The sequence below is a fragment of the Polyergus mexicanus genome, unplaced genomic scaffold (genome assembly GCF_030449975.1).
Source record: "Polyergus mexicanus isolate NDT 795.1 unplaced genomic scaffold, iyPolMexi1.0 SCAF_1, whole genome shotgun sequence".
In the NCBI taxonomy this organism is placed as follows: Eukaryota; Metazoa; Arthropoda; class Insecta; order Hymenoptera; family Formicidae; genus Polyergus; species Polyergus mexicanus.
The window spans coordinates 9,741,778-9,762,989 of record NW_027223321.1 but is presented as its reverse complement, the minus strand read 5'-3'; the positions used below and the strand labels follow the sequence as shown (position 1 = coordinate 9,762,989).

The following is a 21,212-nucleotide window of genomic DNA, read 5'->3' as shown; positions in this document are numbered from 1 at the left end:
CTGCTTTGTGTTCTCCATTCGGGATTTTCAAATCTAGCAACCTTATATATAGCAGTCGAGGAAGGAATAATCTGAGTCACAAACCTTTATCTTATGTTTTGCGGTATTATTATATGTAAGTTCAAAGTTATACTATCGTACGATCAATCATTAGGAGGTATAATTAAATATAACAAGAAATTATTAAATAATTATACTATTTAATATATCGACATTTTTTGTAGATATTATATGAAGTAGCAAAATTTTATGAAGTTATAAACCAGAAAATTTTCAGAACATTATAATTTTCTTTGCTAGTGATATTAAACTTATATAACTTTAATTGACATGACTGTTCAATTTATAGACTGCCGGAAACTTCTATGTAAGCTTGCGTAGAGTGACAATTTAAGTTTAGATATCAAACTGATTACAACACGTACATATATTCACGTGCACATATCTTAAAATTTTTTTAATTATCAGAAAAATTGATATTTTTAATGAGATTATGAAATACAACAAAATATTATTAATTGAGAATATTATGTTGCGTATAACATCTTCGATATATGCGAATATTTTGCGGGCGTTATATATGTGTTTTATTATTCAGTTCTGCAAATCACATTTAAATACAATTCGGATTTTTTATTATATATTCTTTAACTTCTGCACATTATATAAACACAATGAGATCATTTTCGACGTGATCGATAAAAGTATATCCAACGAAATAGCTGTCGTTATAAGCGTCGGTTATTCGCGCTCGTATACTGACGCAGAGCCTAGCCTCGTCTCTGTAATTTATTCGAAAGAAAAAAGATTTGCGCGAGCCGGAAAGTCAAGAAACCTAAGCACGTTAAGCCATGGAAAATTAGTCTCGGGTCTTCAACGATGCGCGACCATGCTCGCTACAAAGTCACGAATCCAGCTATTTAACAACATTCCGGCAATTCCAATCGTATAGTCGCATCACCATCTGCAGCCGTACACACGCGGATAAACACGTGGCGTATATGCACCTACGGTTCGAGAATTTCGCTTTGACGTTTTACCGCCGCTTCTATCAACTTCGCGTTTCCTCTTTCCTTTCTTGTGCGGCGATTAAAATTATTGGCGTACCTGAGCTTATGTAAAATAATCTCGCATTTCAAACGAGACAAATTGATACGATGACGAACAGCACGTGCGCTTTGTCAATCGATTTATAATGCGATGCAAATTGAAAGTGACATTTAAATATCGCGAATGTCGTCATTATTTTTCAATATAATTTACGTTTTAGGTCATATTAAAGAGAAATAATAAAAAAATTTATTTTGTTATGATAAATTAATAATCTTTGAAAATTAATTATCGATTGAAAATAAAATTTATAATTGAATGTAGCAAAATTGTGGAATTGCATAAAATTTAATTCTGTTAGTAAACATATCTAGAGAGATCTCTTTAGTGCGAGATATACGAGAAGATAAGAGATACACTAAAAATATAATATCTGCATTTCTCATCGTACGTAATTTTAAATTTTTATTGGAAAATTATTCGTAATTTGTACAAAATAAAATGAGCTGAGTATCAAATCGAATGACATCTCATGTTTTCGTGAAAGTTGCCGTGATAGAAGCAGAGGTCCCTCGTGAAATGAACCGACGAGTCGGTTGTGGAAAAGCTGTCAACTGCGCGTGATTATTTATCGCTGTGGAAAGTTTCGATCGCAATCGCCTTCGACGAGGCGACTCGTTGATATAAATCTTTTCCGCGATTAACTTTAAGCCCGCCAGTTGATCGGTCGAATTACGGCACGCGAGAAGAGACTCTGATCGCGACTTAAGGGATGCCCATTCAGAGACATATTTTGGAATGAATACACGAGAAAGTGATATCCGAACGCTGAAAAGACCTTCGGATTAATTTATGTTAATTCGCAGTGGTAAGAGGAAAAAAAATAAGTACGCGAACGATCGACGGAAAATAAGGATAAAAAATTACTGTCCGATCTCTTGTTGCACTTTAAATTCGTAAAGTATTTATAAAGAAAGTATAACGAACGAGTAACGTGTATAAAAAAAAAAAAAAAAAAAAAAAAACCGCATTGGACAGCATTAATTATTTCGATACAAGTCTTCAGTATTCTTTGATACAAGAAGAGAAAGAGAAGATCGGGGGCGATTGAACGAGAATGTAAGTGGCCCTTCTCTTGGCACGTGAGGGACAGTACATAAGTATAAGGAGCTACCACTACATTTACTTTCACCTAGTTTCACTCGTCGTTCGTTGGCAGAAATCGCGCCGCAAATTTGTGCGGATTCCATCAATGGGGGGGGATATTGTTCTCGTGGCAGGTGTAGTTAAATTTCGTCGAGCAAATTTTTTTTTTTTTTTTTTCCACCGACGCATTTTACCGTACGGATGTTTATCGCGCGCTTACGTTGTCGTTTCCGGTAGATTGTTTTCTCTCTATTGCCGTCTCAGCGGTGGTCATACTTTTATAAAGCCTGCGAGCATGCACGAAGCATTAAGATATAAATACATGTATATACTATTAGTCTTTTTGCCTGTTTATTGCTCTAATCAGTTTTGAAAGAGATGGAGGTCCCGCCGAGAGAGAGTGCGATTAGAATGTAAAAATAAAAAAAAAATAGAGAGAAAGATATAAGCTAATTTAAACTTTTAATTTAAATTCAGTATAAGTTACAGATTAAATTGTAGATGTTAAAATTTTCAATTTAGATATAAGGTTTATATAGGAGATGTGTATATGTGTGTGCATGTGTATGTGTATCAGTAGTTATTATATTTTCAAGAGATTTAAGGTTGTGTTTTGTCTTTGTGTTTAAGTGTTATGTTTACTTTTTATATATATTTTTTTTTTTACTTTTTTATTATTTTATATTCTGCGATATAAACGTGAAACGGTTGTCCTTAAGGGATCAGTAAAGAATCTATCTATCTATCTTTTTGCCTGTTTATTTTTGATACGCAGGGTTTCTTCTTTTAAATTTTTACAAAATGAAAAAATTATTTATGCGATTAATATACATATGTAAAACCTAAAATTTTTTTACACATTCGCAAAATTAAAAGAAACCGAAAACGTCAATATTTTTATTTTATAAGAGGAAATAAATAATAATTTTTCCGACATGCTCTTTATATCTCGTCGATAGCTTCAAATTTCGAATAAAGTATGTACTTATTTATTTAGTATAGGAAACTATTTTTTAATTATGAAAAATTTATTAAATTTGTAAATATTCGACATCGCGCGTTAAGTAACTCATTAATATGTAGTTTCATGAACAAGTGCGGATGGATGCATGCCATATTCCGTACGAGACCACGCACTAAAAAGAAAAAAAAGAAACATGATAATTTAAATGAATTTTGCTTTCATCTATCACGCGTTGCTACTTTGGAAAACATTAGTCACATTAATTCTACACCGTGCGATACATAAATCAACAATTATAGTACGAAGATTTAATACTCGACTCTTACAAAGATACATACACATGCATTACATAGAGATGCATTTTCCGGATTCATGGCGCAAGTGTCGAGCAAGCAGCTCGATCGCGTGGGGGTCATCTTGCTTGCTTGTCGTTCACATCGAGGCATCCATTTAGGTACATATCCGTAGGTGGACAGCGAGCCTCAATGCCCACCTATGCGGCAGTAGATATCTCTCGCAAGGCGTATGGGGTACTACGCAAACCGCGATGGGGGAACTTTCGACAAGTAAAACGCGACTGTGTGCGCCTGTAACATAAGCACGCTTGCACATGTACGACTGCAAGCACCTGTTGATCGCACTCCCGCGCGGGACGATGATGACCTATAAATCGAAAAACGATTCCACGTGGTTATCGAAACACCGCTGAATTTTGTGAGCCAGCTGTCGCCATGGTGTTTAACTTGCGTTTATTCGCTAGTAACGACTAGTATTTCGACATATAACGACAAAAATGGCGAAGGCTATCAAATTTATAAAGAGTTATTGAAGGATTGGGAAATACGTGAACATGACCATCGTTGCGCGATCCAGACGGTTCCCACCGCCACGTATTATTGTATCGCCGGTGTATTTGCATGAAAACTGCTGATTCCCCTGACCTTCGCGATCTATTTATAGCGCAGTCTGCGTCGTGATGCACTCACGCGGACGCTTACCTGGTCCGCATGAGTCGCGTCGCGTCGCGTCGCTCCGTGTCAACCCGACATTGCTCCGATCCCGTCTTTTCTCCTTCGAAAGCCAGTAACAATATGTCTCTTCGCGGCCGCGAAGCAATCGTTAAATCTTTTTAATTATATAAACCGCTTAAAACGCTGCCGTCTTTAGATGCTGTCGGAATTAAAACTGGGACGATTCTCCACCACAAGATTTTTGTATCAGGTTCCAGCAGCAAATTTCTATATTCTGTGCTATTTTTTTCTTTCTTTGTATTTCTTTTGCAATATACGTATTTTAGATGGAGAAAAAGTTTAATAAATTTTTATAATTAAGCAAATTTAACAGAGTATAAAAGTTTGAGAGAGAAAATGCTTATATAAATATTTAAAAATATTTGTTTTATTCTTTCATGAAAAACGCATGTAAATATATATTTCGTAAAATGACTAAAGATAAAATTCTTCTATGCACTTGCCACTGACAATGAGGAAGTTAACGTATCGATGGTTATAAATTCAAATAAAATCTTTTATGATCCCTAATTATGCGCCTTTTTTTTTCTTTTTTTTTTTTCTTCGTCGAATATCATCTAGTTCAACGTCGGTGATATACATACATGTGCGAGAGAATTCAAAATGGCTACTTAAAATAATCAACCGACGTTACAATTTACGGATACATTTCTTCCAACGCGAGCGCGCTTCAGCAATCGTTAAATCCTCTTAATCATTTAATAATCTCCAAGCGCCCATGATCACGATAACGATTCTTCAGATCTTCTTCGGTTCATTAGCTTCTCGCTCGCATCTCGCGGACCATCGCGACATTTTCTATCCCCCCGGCTTCTAAATCAAACTCTGTACGTCCATTAGCGGTACGATGCCACCGACGGCGTTGGCAACTTATCACAAATGAATCCCCCTAATTGCGCCCGACCATTAAATAAGTCGCTGCGAAGCGAGAGTATCGTGCGTCTTTGGTAGCTTCAATTTTTTTCTACTACCTCCATCAATGTCGTGTAGCACATCTTCCCTAATGCCAGAGGCAATTCTCCTTTCAGAAGAATGCTAAGACATTCCGTTGGAATTAAAATTGGCAAAAATTCGCGATGTTAAAACAGGATGTCTACTCCCTGGAAAAATGTGGGAAATCTGGAATTCTCAGGGATTTTTTTTGTACCTGAAAGAATCAGGGAATTCTTATGGAATTTTATTGGGATTCAGGGAATTTAAAAAAAAAAAAAAAAAATCTCTCATAATTTTGCTCTTGCCAATCCTGTATGCAGTAGGCAATCCATCAATAACCCAAGATATAAACTGTGTTCAAAATATATTATAAATATATATCTATATCTCTGTTTATATATTGAATATGCAGTTCATATTCTTTATTTTAATTTTTAAGTGATAAAAAATGAAAATGTTATGCAAGCTAAAAATTTTTGTTAAGCTATTTAATTGTTTTTTCAATACATTTGTGAATCTAGCACTTGAAACTTAAGTGGCTTTGTGTTTTCCTTTTGTATGAATGAGAGAAAAGCATTAGAAAACGCGTGCCTTAAAGAACCTTATTTTAGGAAATTGCAAAAATTCTTTAAAATATTCTCTTTGTCTGGAATTTTGAACAAAAATGCCTGGAAGATCAGGGAATTTTCAGGAAAATTTGTTTTACAAAATTTCAATAAGACACCGTGTAAAATTTTTCGTTCTATCAGAATTAACAGCGAATCTCAGTGCGAATTTTATGTCAAGCGCGTTTTATTTCCTTTTCAAAGAACAATTTCTTTTTATTACAGTTTATTAAATTGTCTACATCGTAAAAACTAAAAAGAATCTGATTTCATATAATTTTGCTTAAATAAGGATCTGTTGCGGAATTGACTTGTACTTGATAATAATTTGTCCCTTGCCGAAGGCAAAGGAAGATTGTTGCAATATATTTAAAATTTGATAGAAGTTTATCCGTGCTTAATATAGTGTTCTATTAATGTATTCTATAAATTTATCCGTACTCTGACTGTGCAATAGAAATGAAATGGAAGATGGATAAATGTATTCTCCCGTGAATTAAATTGTTACGTCTCTACCATACACATTCGAACGCTTTACGCGTTCGAATAAGATTGTGTATAAAAATCCCTACAGCTGTGTGTGTAGATTAATTTTTCTGAACCGATTTTTCTGAACGAGCGGGAATTGTCCGTATGTCCAGCATCCTTCGGCGAGTATTGAAACGAGAGCTATCCTTAGCAGCAGACGAACGAGCGGAGCGTGAGAATACCGGTTTTGCCGGGATCGATAGGATTCGCTCGTCGTATTATCACCGTTTAAATATATCGCGACGTTACGAGAAAGAGAGAGAGAGAGAGAGAGTAAGGAAAATGCGAAGAAATGTGACAGAAGAAACAACCTGCTTACTACGCACGGATATCGATATGCCGGATGAATAAGGGACGATGATAAACGCGACGGTCATTTAATTGGACATTTCGCGACAGTTCGACGTCACACACGGAAAATCGTGCGAATGATAATTAGCCACTGTCGTCAGATGGAAAACCGGTCGCGGTTACACGAGCCAGAGACGAGTGCGCGATAATTGCTTTCTATCTTCTTTTTGCATCGTCTCCTGTCTCCATTTTATATCCCGCGCTCAAGAGATCATCGCTCTTGACTGAGTATCTCGATAATGAGACATATGCGCGACGAAATATGTATATAAACTAAAGCTACTTCTCTAATTTATCTTCTCTTGATCATAAAGTCTATACAATATCATAAGTTATTAGAATCGCCAGTATCTAATAATAAGTTATATGAAATTGATTTTGAGTTAAATAAAATTTGTGAGAAAACAAATTTTTAATCTTTGATATATAATATTGTATAATTTTTGCAATAATATATAAAGTATTTAGAAAAAAACTCTTAAATTTCAACTGGTTTTCTATTAAAATTATAAAAAAAAAAAGATAAAATATAAAATCAAAATTAAATGGGATGTAAAATTTTATTTTATATGTACCATCGTCCGGACTTATCCAAAAAATTTTTTCATCTTTTGAATGAATAATTATGAAATTATTGATGTCTCGTTATTAAAACTTTTTTTCTAATTTCTCCTCTAATCTCTCATTGATGTAAGCAAATAAAAAAAAAAAAAAAAACTAAAGAAAGAAAGAAACTGTATCTAAAAGAATCTGAACACACAACAATATATTTATTATAATATATCTTTTAACTCTGTCTAAAGCGGCTTAATTCTAAAACATTACAAACGCAATAGCGATTCAAAAAATAACTTAATAAGCATATATAATTAATGCACACTTGTGTATAATGGATTTTCCTGATAAGTAGGTTAGTCAGGTTTTACGCAACGTAATGGAAGAATCTATCTACATGTAAAGAGATTATATGATTTCATTAAAACAGGACAATTGTACGTAAATCAACATACAAATCGATATTTCAAATGTTAAATAATTTTTTTCTGATACACATCGATTTCCATAAATATTGCGCTAAGAAAAAAAAATGACGGCTAAGTTTTCTAGATTTCTAGAAGAAGAGAATTGACGTATGTATTAATCATATGTCGATATTGTGCGACAACGAGGAATCCATTCATTATGAGCCGGAAACTAGTCGTGCTTTCGCGCGTGCAAATGTATCTATTTTTAGAACAACAGAATGGAAGAATGAGCGAGCGAGCGCAACGCGTGAGAGAATAGAGGTTTCACGCGGGCGAGGGTCCAGCCACCGCGATGTTTGCTTCATCATCATCATCATCATCATCATTATCATCACGTGTACGCGTATATATTATTTGTATTGCGTGGAAAAAAAAAGGTTGAGCGCGTAATATTGCACAAACAGGATCAATTAATATTTATACACGTTGCGCGAAACGAACGAGAACGCGACGTTGTTGACGAATATTAATATAAAAATCAGACAGGGCAAACAAACGATTACGACGGAATCTGTTAGATAAACACGTCATCGGTCTATCTCGTTCTAGAAATTCGCTCCGTCCACGACGCGCCGCCATCCGGGATACCTTCTTCTTGTTCCGAATCCTTATCATCATGCTCGTCTATTTTTGTGTCGTCCGATGTATTTATAGCCGATATCAGTGTGATGACTTATACACGGACGTTTCTTAGAATTATCTCTTCTTTAAGCAGAGATAATAATAAGAAATAAAAAAAAAATAATAATAATATGCTATTGTTTCGAAAAAAAGAGCAGATTATTATGATTTAATGAACGAAGTACAGTGTGTAATGTAAATATCGTGCTAATAACGCCAAGGTGATCCTGCGATTCATAACTGTCGATAACTAGAAAGGTATCGATTTTTATTATTTATTTATGTAAATATGACTATAATAACGAAAGAAAAAAATTTACTTACGATGTCTGTGTAGTTAGTTGAGTGCTCTACTTTTCGCACTCGAGTGCGTTCGAGTTTCAGACACACGAAGTGCATAGTATCCAATCGATCTTTTTGTTTGAACGTTGCGCGACTAATGCGCAGTAGTAAGATTGAATTTAATATCAATATTCTTTTGCAAATAACTCGTGCTTCGTTATAACGGAATGACTTATGATCGATAGCATACAGTTATGGTTAAACGTGAAATATTGCTGTCTACAGCAATAACATTTAAATATATTCAGAGATTAATGAACCGGTCGTAATTTCTTAAAATTTTTCTTTTTTGACGGAGTTATATTTAGTAATTCCTGCTTCTCTCCAAGATACATAATTAACTCGAGATTAAAGTTTTTTTTTTTTTTTTTTTTTTTTAACGAGATTTAAATTGGATGAATAATAAATCTTTATTATTTATTTTAAAAAATTTATTTTATAAAATATTCTGTGAGCTCTTGATTATTTATTAAAATGTTTATAATTATTGAATATTATAATAATATTTTAATAATTAAATAATTATTGAAAATTATTAATGCTTCGATATTGAAATGAATTTAAGTTTCTAATTCTAGTTTCTCGTCTTTGTTTCCGATAATAGGAATAATTCTGGCATACTACTAGTTTATTCGCTATTTATTATCATTAGTCGTTCATGTTATATAAAAAAATATACTTGTTCCGTCAAAACAAGCGTTATTGATATATCGAAATGCATTAAATTCTAATTATTTGTAACAATGATTAATGAGAAACTAGTTACCATTAAAAAAAAAAAAAAAAAAAAAAAAAAAAAAAAAAAAAAAAAAAACCGCGTGTAGATCAATATTAGTTGTTCACCGGCTTTTCGGTGCTTAATGCGGGTGCTGTCTTAAATGACGACGATGCAGCCGGTTTCAGATTAAACTACACACAATTAACCCTTAATTGGCTGGCACCAATTATGGGCCTAACGTATGGACGCGTATTCATTTGGTCAACAAGAATGTGTGGTTCGCCGACAATATACTTCTTTTATTTTATGACAGTGTCTCGGTAGCTGTCGTCTCACGCAGATAAACGAAAAAAAAAGATGTCTCGTTAGTTACCCGAAGATTCGAGGAGTATTAGTATAAATAAGTGTGTACTTTTGTACGCGTTTTTTTCCTTTAGACATTATCTAAAATATATTAAATAAACACAGTGTATTTACTTATTCAGAATTATAATGATCGATTCAAGAAATCTCTTTAACGTAAAATTATTCTGTTATTTTGAAGAGAGATCGCCTGCAGATAAAGCGCAGATAATCGGCCAATATACAGGAATAAAAATGGAAAATGCCGTAATTCAATGGATATGTCGTAATGGTTGTCTGATTCATCGGCATACCTTCCTCCTGGATCGGCAGCTTTATTGTGGTGAAACAATAATGAATAGCTGAGTGGAACGCGTGCTGATGTTTCTCTAAGAACCCGTGCAAGGTTAAACTGCGCTCCTCGTGCATCATTGCTTCCGCGTTCGCGATAATGAGATCAGTCCAGCTGTCACACTTCTTGCCAAGAATAACACTGGTAGCTCGTTCGTAACTATCGTTAAAAATGATGAATCGTTCAGTAAAGCCAGTTAACAATTATAATGTTTAATAAATAAGAAAAAAGTTTATAACTTGTGAAATATATTATTTAAAAATTTACATATTCATTTATTAATTTGAAATTAAATTTGATTGAATCTAATATCTTCTCTCTCTTTCTCTCTCTCTCTCTCTTTTTTTCTCTCTCTACAGGATTTTACAATTAGATCCTAAAACATACAAATTCTTATTTTAACAGCCTAATTATTGTGTAAAAGCGCAAAGAAGATTGCATATTACTTGACAAATATAAATGTAGCATGACGAAAATTTCGTTACAAATTTATCGCTTTTCACTGAATTGTCTTAGTATGACTTTCATGTAAAAACCAGGTTTCTTACAATTTGTCGGTTAAGTGTGTTATTCTTCGCAATACCTTGGATGCAGGGCATATAATACTTATTTTTTCGACCTTTAACCTTATACAATATGTACACTAACATGTTTTCATGATCATTTTCAAAATACCAAGCAGTTCATTTTTAGGTGGACTTCTGACACGTGGAATGCACCGTATAAATCATTTATGTCCAATTTTGTAACGCGTATCATACATTTTCACGCAGCTGTTTTTTCACACAGTTGTATTATAAATTAAAGAGAATTAGTCGATTATAAAAAGATTTATTTATGATAATCAATAGTGCATATAATTATCCTGTCACGTATTTTAAATTAATATACAAACTGTGGTTATATATCTTGTAAAACAGCACGCGTGAGAATGGACGTGTTGAGAATTTTTGCGTGACTTGATTTCGCAGGATGATCTTGATTAGTTAATTATTTCGCGAGTCTCGTAAAATCTTCAGAGCGCAACTCGAGACGTTTTTCCAAGTTGCAGTACAAAGTGCGTGTGATTTTAACGAGACAGTTTGCTCGCAATCATTTTAATTTGTCGTCGGTTATATTCGTCATGTTAAAGAGTCACTAACATCCCGCTCAGAATATAATTTCAAGCGTTGTTGATAACTTGCGGAATAATTAATAAACGCGACAGTGCCAATAACTAATTAACGAGTAAAATTATCGTGCGTGTATTCTCGTTCTATCTGTTATAATAATAATAGCCGCTATAATAGAAAAGTATTCGAATGAGAGGGAGTAAATGTGTCAGTCTCAGGCACATTAATATTGTAGCAGTAATATATCGTTTTAATTCCTCGAAATGATGATACAGAAAAATGATTGTATCGCGGTTGTAGACCGAATAAAAGAATAATTACAGTTAATATTTCATTCTACGTTTATAAATTGTATTATTCGATACATTACATCTTCCTTAAACGTGTAGATTTCAGACTTTAACATGATAGATTGGACATAAAGTAAGAATTTATTTTAACGATTTGATACAATTTTAGTTATTTAAACACGAAATGGAAGGAGCTCTGATATTAAATATCCATAAATAGGGGAAACGAGCTAATTAAAAGCCAAGCGCGGTAATCGAAGCGAAAAATTATTTTTTTCCTTCTATTGCGATTTATTAATTGTTCAAAGTCGTTCGACTTTGACTACTTTAAGTAATTAATACATCGGGAAAAAAAAAGAATCAACTTGCGCATTGATTACCGTGCCTCGCTCTCGATTGGTCCATTTGTCCTAATTGTGGATATTTAAATATTAACACTTATACAATGCTTTAAATAATTTTTTATGAAATACTTCAGATATAATATTTATATTATATATATATATATATATATATATATATATATATATATATATATATAGAGAGAGAGAGAGAGAGAGAGAGAGAGAAGGAGGAATGTTTGTGTTAAAAATTATTTTATTCTACGCAAAAAAAGAAAAATAATTTTATCTTTATTACTTTGATTCAAAACTTCTAAAATACACATAAATGAATATTTAAATGTACAAATACAAATTTCGAATTTATGATCCGCGTTTTACTTATACGCTCTTAACAAAAATTCAAGATTGTTCTTGTCTTCGTAAACGTTGTCAAAGCATCAATAATCTTTAAATCATTAGCAATTAAAAATGTAAGAATTTTTTACGAATTAACGTACAAACAGAAACCCCCCCCCTTTTTTTTTTTTTTATTTGTACTTAGCACTCTTCAGATATTCCGCTTGATTCGTGTAATTCGAATATAATGTCAATGCGATTCAATATCAACGCGAAACTTGAGAAAGAGATTTAAGCGGCTCCGAAAGCGCCAAAAGTGCATTATTGGCGAACGGGCCAATGAGATATATCATTATATATCATATACAGGGTCTCGGTGATACAAGTCCACCGCCTACGTTTATTCATTCGTTCGGCGCCGATATGTGCCGCTCCTCAAGTCGTCTCGTGTATATCCAAGGATACCGATGCGGCGCTACACGGCGCGGTGCGAAGCGCGGCTCACTAACTGCTTGTGTTTATCGCCAGCTATATTTAGCTCGGGCTATTGCTTCGCCGAGTGCGACAGACAGACAAACCGACCGAACGAACGAACGAACGAACGAACGAACGGAGGGACGGACGGAGTGAACGAGCCGCGGCAGCGCGCCAGCATCAGCAGCAGCCATAACATTACGGCCGCGTTCCCATGGCGTATATCCTCTCGTCCCATGCTCTACGAGATATCCCGTACCATTCGTATGCCCGTACGGTCGCCCTCGCTATTCCGCGGGGCATCGTGTTGGACCCTACGGCCGCCGCCGCCGCCGCGATGATGATGATGCATCTCGCGACGGCGATGCATTGCCACGTTGTTATTGCTATAGCAGCTGTTTAACGGCATAAGAAAATGGAGAATTTTTCTCCATTTCTAGTATAAGCTGCTCGTTAAGATAGATAAATAATTAATTGCTCTAAGAAATTTGAAGTATTTTAAAAATAATTCTAACAAGAGTAATAAAAACGTGTGTTCTCTTGACGCTAAATATGATAATATAAAAAAGCTTTTCTTTTTATATTATCAAAAATTATATTTCTATTATTATATAAACCTAAAAATATATATTTCATATAAATAATATTTCTATATAAATATAAAAATATGAAACGCGCGACGTTTAAATTAGAAATGGTTAAGAATGAACTCCGTACGACTATAGGATCGCATCTACGCTATCAATCGGTAAAATTGCCGAATGAATTTCCCATCGAGAGACGCAAATAACAGAGAACTTTCTAGAATCCACTTTCCACGATGTCCCACGGAACCTCTAGTCCTCCGACCAAGTCGTCGAATCTCTTCAAAGTCGCGCGTGTACTCCCCGCTGCGAGACAGCCCGGTATATCGGTCATCGGTATATATCGTCACAACACTAATTTTTCATTCGTCTCTTGACATTAAAATTCCTTCCAACGATGGTTATGCCGTTTCAAGGCAACTACGTCGCGCGCAAACTATCGCTATTTGTCCGGCGTGGCTATAAATAGAAGCGCTGTTGATTTATGAATAAATAAAGGCGTCGACGGTATTTTTATATGTGTGTATGTATGTATGTATCCTTTGTGGTATGCGTGCGAGGAGAGACTGCGTGTACCCCTCTCTTTAACACGTGGCGTACTGAACCCTGATTCAGGTAACCCCTCTCGGTCCGGCGCGGTTTTCATTAAAATCACACATACGCTTATTTATCGAAATTGCGGAATCGATTCATATATATATATGGAAATATATGAATTCGAGTATATATTATTCATTGAGAATTTAACGTTATTTTATTAAAATAGTTTGAATCTTGTACATTTATTATACCTTCTATTATATTCTTCTGTATTAATTATACAGAGTGTGCCAGTTTTTATCTCATTTATAATTTATTTCTTACGAGAAAATTGATGATGATGCGCTTTTGATCGTAATTAATAATACAGCTGAGAGGATAACTAATTAGATATGTATAAAACGTTCGCTTTATCGGAATGCAAAAATATGAAAATCTGCAAAATGCGATATGATAAAGAGACTTCGGAGAAACTCGCGCGCCGTCACCTCGATTACAGCATATGCTTCGATTTATCAAAAATGACTCTAAAATTCAGCACAACGTGATACGAGTTAACAAATATACACACTATATGACGCGATCTAAATATAGTTTCGACGATAGACATCGTTATAAAAGAAAAATAATAATCCTGCAATAAATTTATTGCTAAGTCATCACGATGGAAAAAAAGGGAGAGAGAGACGAATCTGTTAATAAGAAAAATAAAAGAGAATACTTTCATTTTTTTTTTCTTCCGATTTTTAACTGTCTCTTGATTTCCATCTTTTTTGAATTAAATATAGAATAATTGCCGCACTGTTGTGCCGTTTTTTATATTCTCTATGTAATGACACGACGATATCACACATGACTTAAAGATATATTTCATCGATCCTTGAAACATGCCACGATTCGCTGCGTGCCTTCCGATCGTGACCTTTGCCATATACAGGAAATTGACGATTCCGTAAAAGCAAAGTCGCTCATCGTCTTCGTCACATATGTGTTAAGAATTAATTATTATTTATCTTATTATCGAAGTTATCGAGATCATCGGGATTGGCACGATTAACATTCTTAATTATGTTATATTTATATTTTATTGTCGAAGATCACGCGATATGCAATTAATGTTAATTAACGAAAATCTGAATTAAACTTTGCGAAAACTTACAAAACACTTCACTTTTAGACGGTGATAACGCTCAAGCAAATCGCAGACGAGAGTATTAATATCGAGATTTATCCGGCCAAATTCGCTGTATCGTTGATTCTTTCGATCAAGTAAATAACGATGGAAAGAAATGCCGAATGATGGCTATTAACGGAGCTTCGCGATTATAAAAGAATTTATTCTACTGCTCACATTTACAGGAATCTCTCGGACATTTCGTGATTTGCAAAATCCGAAAGAATCTATACGCCATATAGAATGACCTAAATTCGCTAAAGACATTCCTTTCTCAGTCGTAAGGTTGTTTGAATCGGAAATTGTGTAAATGTTAAAATGTGAAACTGTTAGTGTTAAAAGTAATGTAATAAAAATTCGTTATGAAATTGTTTAATATAAAAGATTAATGATCTAATAAAGCTCATTGTTAAATATCAAAAATCAAATATAACGTGTATTTCTGCTCATTATGAAAAATCTATAAAAGTAAAAATAGCCACGGTCGATCAATTCGAAAATAAGAAATCATTAATTAGTTCTTGAATGAATAAGGATGAAAAAAATTACGTCAGAGTTTTTATATTCTACACAAGTATCGAGCTTCTTCACGATCCTTCCTTTTCAGATGTTACTTCCGTTTCGTGTGAACAGGATGAAGACGCGATAAACGTCGTTGATTTATATGCAATTACAGAATAATACACATGTCGATTACGTGAAGCGCATACAAACTGTGTTAAGATGCGCCACGTCATTCTTCATCAGTTTATGAAACGATTTTAATATCAATGTGTGTACCGCGCCACATCCGACTATATCTAAGATGAACTTATGACTCTGTTTCGGATGTTTGCAACAACAACTCGTGGCAACAGTAATATACGTAACATTGTGTTAGCAGCTGTTGAAACACATTTTATTTTTAGAAAGCGAAATGATATAAATGTAAACGATAATTGTTACTACAATCGCGATATTGAGATTGCTCTTTCCTCGTATATTATATTCATTGCAAAAGTATTTTCATTTCAGTCGGTATTTAACATATAATACAAGGATTTACTATCAAATTTTCTCGAGATTGTTTTTGCGTGATATTTAAATTGATCAATATTGATTAAAAGCTGTGTGTGAATCATGATCGACGCTCGTTTTGCATGATTTTTATTCGCGGATCAATATATATATATATATAGCTTAAGATATCGAATTAACATGTTGTATTGCGTATTTATAATACCGAGGTCGCAAAAATACGTATCCTATGTTGCAAGATCGATGAGCAATTGCTCTTATTTGCCGCAGTGAGAAATCTATAATGCAAATCGAGCGATCGTAAACCTGGCTGGTATGCGAGCGAACGAGGTCTTCCGTGTTTTTTTTTTGTTTTTTTTTTTTTTTTAAAGCGCCAAGGCGCGGCACAATGGACCGTCCTTAATAATGCAAAGCCATGCTGCCATGAGCCGTTCAAAAACTAAAAAAACTAAAAATAAAAAAAAATGTTTCGCGACACCTTACAAAAACCTGCAGAATTTAGAACGAGGTTGCGTGTAAAGTCGCGGTAAATCGAAGGACGTTGACATACAAACCCGAAATTATTTTTCGAGAAACGGCGGAGAACGAAATATATTGCCAAGTGATGAGTTTTCGTCGTCGTAGAATATTTGTCGAAAAATTGATCGAGAGATAGAATTTTCCGAACTTTCGTAATTTCTACGCAATTACGTAATTTCAGTCTCTTTTGTATTGAAAAAAATCACTTTTTTGAGTTATGAATAAAAAATGTGCTCTATCGCGGCAAACCGACTTCCGTTATTATTGTTAATTAGCCGTTTAAAGATTAAGCAAACTCGTCGCGAAGGCTGGATTGATTGCGCGACTTTAGCAGCGAACGATTATTTACGCGAGCAAAAGCGAAAAACGACGGCCCCATACGTCGATCACGCGAAGAGGCATGCAAAAATCAGCACGATCGTCTGACGAAAGAGGATTTCCCCGACTGTTTTTCACGTCCGCGTGCGCGCGCGCTTATAGTTGCACAACCAGACACAATCGACTGGTAGAGAAAACCAGTTCGTTGTGCCACGGAGAGCTCTCGACTCTTGAGCTCCCTCAAGGTGGTCTCGTCTAAATATAGCCGAGTGAAGCCCAGAATAAAACACCGCATCACCGGCAATGACCAAAGCCCACCTCGCCTCGTCCACGAACTAGGATAACCGCTTCGAGTGGCGGGTCAGTTTCGTCCACCGGTCCTACCGATCGTCCTTTCACCCAGCGAAGGGATAAACAAGGAGATAAAGAGACTTAACGGGAAAGCATTTGGGGACCCGTATAATGAGAAGAGTGAGATAATATACCTAAAATACTCTTGCGATCGCGTTGATTCGAAGAAGCGTTGAAATCAAGGTGCTGCTACAATCAAAGAAAAATATAATATAATCTATTATTAAAGTTGTAGAATTTTCAAGAATATGTACGGGCGCATTCGAAGATCGCAGCACTGTAATCAAAATCGAGATGATTAATCAATGAAAAGATTTTGGCAGAATAATCAGAAAATTTAGATTCAGTAAATAAGTTCACGTCATGTTTGCGTCAATAATCTTTGACATTTTCTTTCGTGTCAAACAGTCAAAGAAGCAGGCGGAAGCAGGTCATTGCCCTGAGATGTTACTATAATATTTCAGAGCATGAAAAGTCCCGTGAAATCATAATTCTAATATTAGAATTTCGTCCACACACTAACTAGGCTAAACGACCCGAGCATTGAGTCAGTTTCGCGTCTATCATAAATACCGATCCTATCTAGAAAGAGAGAAAAAGCGGGAAGTTCAGGTTCCGATAAACAAACCTGACCCGCTTCAGCTCTCTTTTCTATTCTTAGCTCAAGAAGACAAATATGCGTGTACGCGGTTTCTCCTCTACTAATGGACGGCGAAGCTATTACTAAAAAACTCACCACTAATCGTGGCATGTAAATCTGCGTGAGCTTATTTTTTCTTTCGGAATATATCACATTAATGCGCGAGAATTGATTTAATTTTTTTTTTTTTTTTTTGTTTAATAAAAATAAATTGTCAAAACGTAAATATAAAAAAAAGACAAGGGAAAAAAAGAATTGAAAATTTGTGCTATATAAAATCAAAATGTTAGTAAGATATCAATAGGGTACTAATACTTGCTAGTATACGATCCATGGTGTTTTTTTTTTTTTTTTCCCATTCTGTAAAACTCGGTATTATAAGAAAATTATAAAATAATAATTTGATGGTTACTTTAAAATTGCAACGAATCTCATACTAATTTATTAATGAATTATTTTATATTAACACTGTATTATAATAATGTATTATATATTAATAACAATAATACAGCTACCTAATATATCTGAATATTATGGAACTTATAAGAGTGTAATATACAAACTTTGATCAGCGAGTTATCTCCCGTTTATATTACGAGATATAAAAATAAGATATAATAAGGAAAAGAAATATAATTATCAGATGAGACGGATCATGACGTTACTACCAATAATACCGATCATAATGACATAAAATATTTGTGGCAACTCTTCTTGTGAGCTGAATTCAAAACGCTCGTGCATTTAAAGTCGGCCAAGGGCTACCAGAAACAGTTATTAATTAAAAATCGACGGAGATCGGATGTATTACATTTATACTTGCTGCAGCCAATCCGCTGGAAGCATAACATTCTGGACCCTCAGGTCGGCAGGCTGTCTGTATAATGAGAAAGAAATGAAAGAGATAGAGAGAGAGAGAGGGACTCTAAGCGACGTGGCGATGGTCGCTACGATCAAAGAAGTGACCCCCACGATTGTCACGTTTAATTTATATGTTAATGAGGAGCGCATGTCACATTTCAGCTGTCCCGTACACCATCTCTTAGGAAATGCAAGCGCATAGGAAGAGACTCCCCCCGTTCATTCCACTTCTTCCCCTGTCCCCTTTTTTGTGGGTTTATATACCTATCTCTCCCCCCCCCCCTCTCTCTCTCTCTCTCTCTCTCTCTCTCTCTCTCGCTTCATTTCAGCATATGCCCTCCCTCTCAATTTCCTCTCTCTCCGTTCTTTTTTTTTCCTCGCGGCGGTCTCTTCTTTTCCCTCTCTCTCCTCTTCTTGGCTACACTCGTTTTCATTCCGCCGACGACTAGTCCGTCGTGGTGCACCATGCACGCGATTCACGCATACACGTGCGCTCGTTCACTTTCAAGGAAAGGACGGTCTCACAGCTTCCTCCTACGTTAATTATTCCGAAAGAAGGTACTGGGATCATAGAGATTGCTTGATAAGCGATGCGGCGATAATATCTGCTGCAGTCGGCGATCACGCATAATAAAATAATGTCACATTAACTTTGTTATAATTCTATTTTCTCTTTCCTTCGGAACTATACGAATTATATATATATATATATATATATATATATATATATAATTTGCATAGTTCCGAAGGAAAGAGAAGATCTTCCTATATACATATATATATAGAAAGATATATACATATAAGAAAGATCCATAGAGAAATATATTAAAAAACTTGTATTTTTTGTTTTCTTATTATTCCCTCCTTTTTTCAAAATTTTATCGAATCTAAAACATACGAAGAGAAAAATAATATTGTTTGCAATACTATCAAGTTAACGATCATCGAAACTTTCAAAATGTATCTTGCATGTAATACGATTCCCATATATCATATATAGATTTCCAATTATTTGCTGAATAGGTAACCGGATGTTGATCGCGAACGTAGGAAATTCGATTACAACGCGTCGCGTCGATAAATTCTTGAGTTCTAAATAAAGACGGAGCTAAATAAATAATTTTGTTTTGCGATTCGATGAATTTTACGGCATCGGTCGATCGAAAATAAAGTTTATGGAGGTACAGCAGCCTCCGGGGGAGAGGAAGGGAGATAATCGCGACAGCACGAGAAATTCCCCATTGAGTAATGTCGCGCGTATACGATGATCATTGCAGAAATGCTCGGACTACAAGGCCTCGAAAGTGAAGACTTTCGTGAGGACCGAACCGCCAGATACGCAGGTGACCAAGTCGGTGATCGCTCTGCTGCTGCATTACGGATGGAATAAATTCACGATCGTGACCGAGCGCGCCTGGTCGACGGTCGCCCGTTCGCTGCAAGAACAGGCGACCAAGAACAATCTCACCGTAAACCATTACAAGACCGTCGAGGATCGGCATACATGCTGCGAGGAGAGGCTGCCTTGCTGCCAAGTCAGCGTATGGTTCCAACTCATACAAGAGACCAAAAATATGACCCGCAGTCAGTTCACATTTCCTTTCAAATTTTGCCCAGTTAGCTCGCAAGACACAATCGCGCTGAGCTCTTTCAGCGTGATTGATCTGAAAATTTTATAATTATGATTTTAATGATTCGACAATTGTTGAGAACCGGTATCGATCTCATTGATTTCGAGTTGAATGTATCACGCTTCTCTATTTTCTTTATTCCGCGTTCTGATTAATTTATGTATGATAATATATTCTCTCTACTATTTATATATAAAAGATAATTTATGAATGATCAAACTTTTTTTTGTGCACTTTTATAAGATGTCAAATTTTGAATAAATGTATTAAGTTTTTCTTTATACTAAGTTTATATAAATTACCACCATAATCTTATTCATTCTATTCAATGCAGAATGTTGTTATATTCATTACTCCAGTTTACATCTTCCTCGGCACGCCAATGTCACTGATAGATATGATGAATTCGATGCAAGGCCAAAGGTTGCTGGACGACGGACAATACATGGTAATACACGTGGACATGATGATGTATTCGCAACGTGAAGCACAAAAATATTTATGGAGTGAGTAAATCTAAACTCTATCGAATGTTAAATTAACCTTGTCAAATGTTACGTTTATATTGCAAACAGTAACATCGATAAAACGATTGCGTAATCGTCTGAATCCTATGCTATTTATAGCATAATTGTCTATGTGTACGTGAAACTAACTTTAATAAATTCAAGATTGAATTACTATTTGCCCCCATATTTTTCTTAACAATTAAATAAGATTTAATATTTTTAAATCTTACATCATACAACTGTAATATACAACTGTTTAATCTTGTGTGAGTTTACAATACTAATAATTCACCATTATTTGCGCAGAACCGGAACATTTTGATACTCTAAAAAACTGCCTCGAACCCAAGGACTTTTTGAAAAGGGCACGCTCGCTGATGGTTGTCGTATCAACACCACCAACACAGAATTATGAGGAATTCACTAAAAAGGTTCGGCAGTACAGTAACAAGGAGCCTTTCAATTTCGTAATTCCCCAGCTTCTGAGAAAGTATGAAAAGGTAT

The 21,212-nt window shown here is 35.0% G+C and overlaps 1 protein-coding gene across 2 annotated transcripts in view; it reads left to right on the top strand.

Moving 5' to 3' along the window:
* The window catches only part of LOC138934207 (receptor-type guanylate cyclase Gyc76C), a 65,235-nt gene that overhangs the window by 38,270 nt on the left and 5,753 nt on the right, over positions 1-21,212 (top strand). For both annotated transcript variants that reach the window (XM_070297704.1, XM_070297696.1), the window contains 3 exons: positions 19,846-20,152; positions 20,559-20,705; positions 21,015-21,208. In XM_070297704.1, coding sequence (XP_070153805.1) covers positions 19,846-20,152; positions 20,559-20,705; positions 21,015-21,208 — 648 coding nt within the window. The remainder of the gene's footprint in view (positions 1-19,845; positions 20,153-20,558; positions 20,706-21,014; positions 21,209-21,212) is intronic.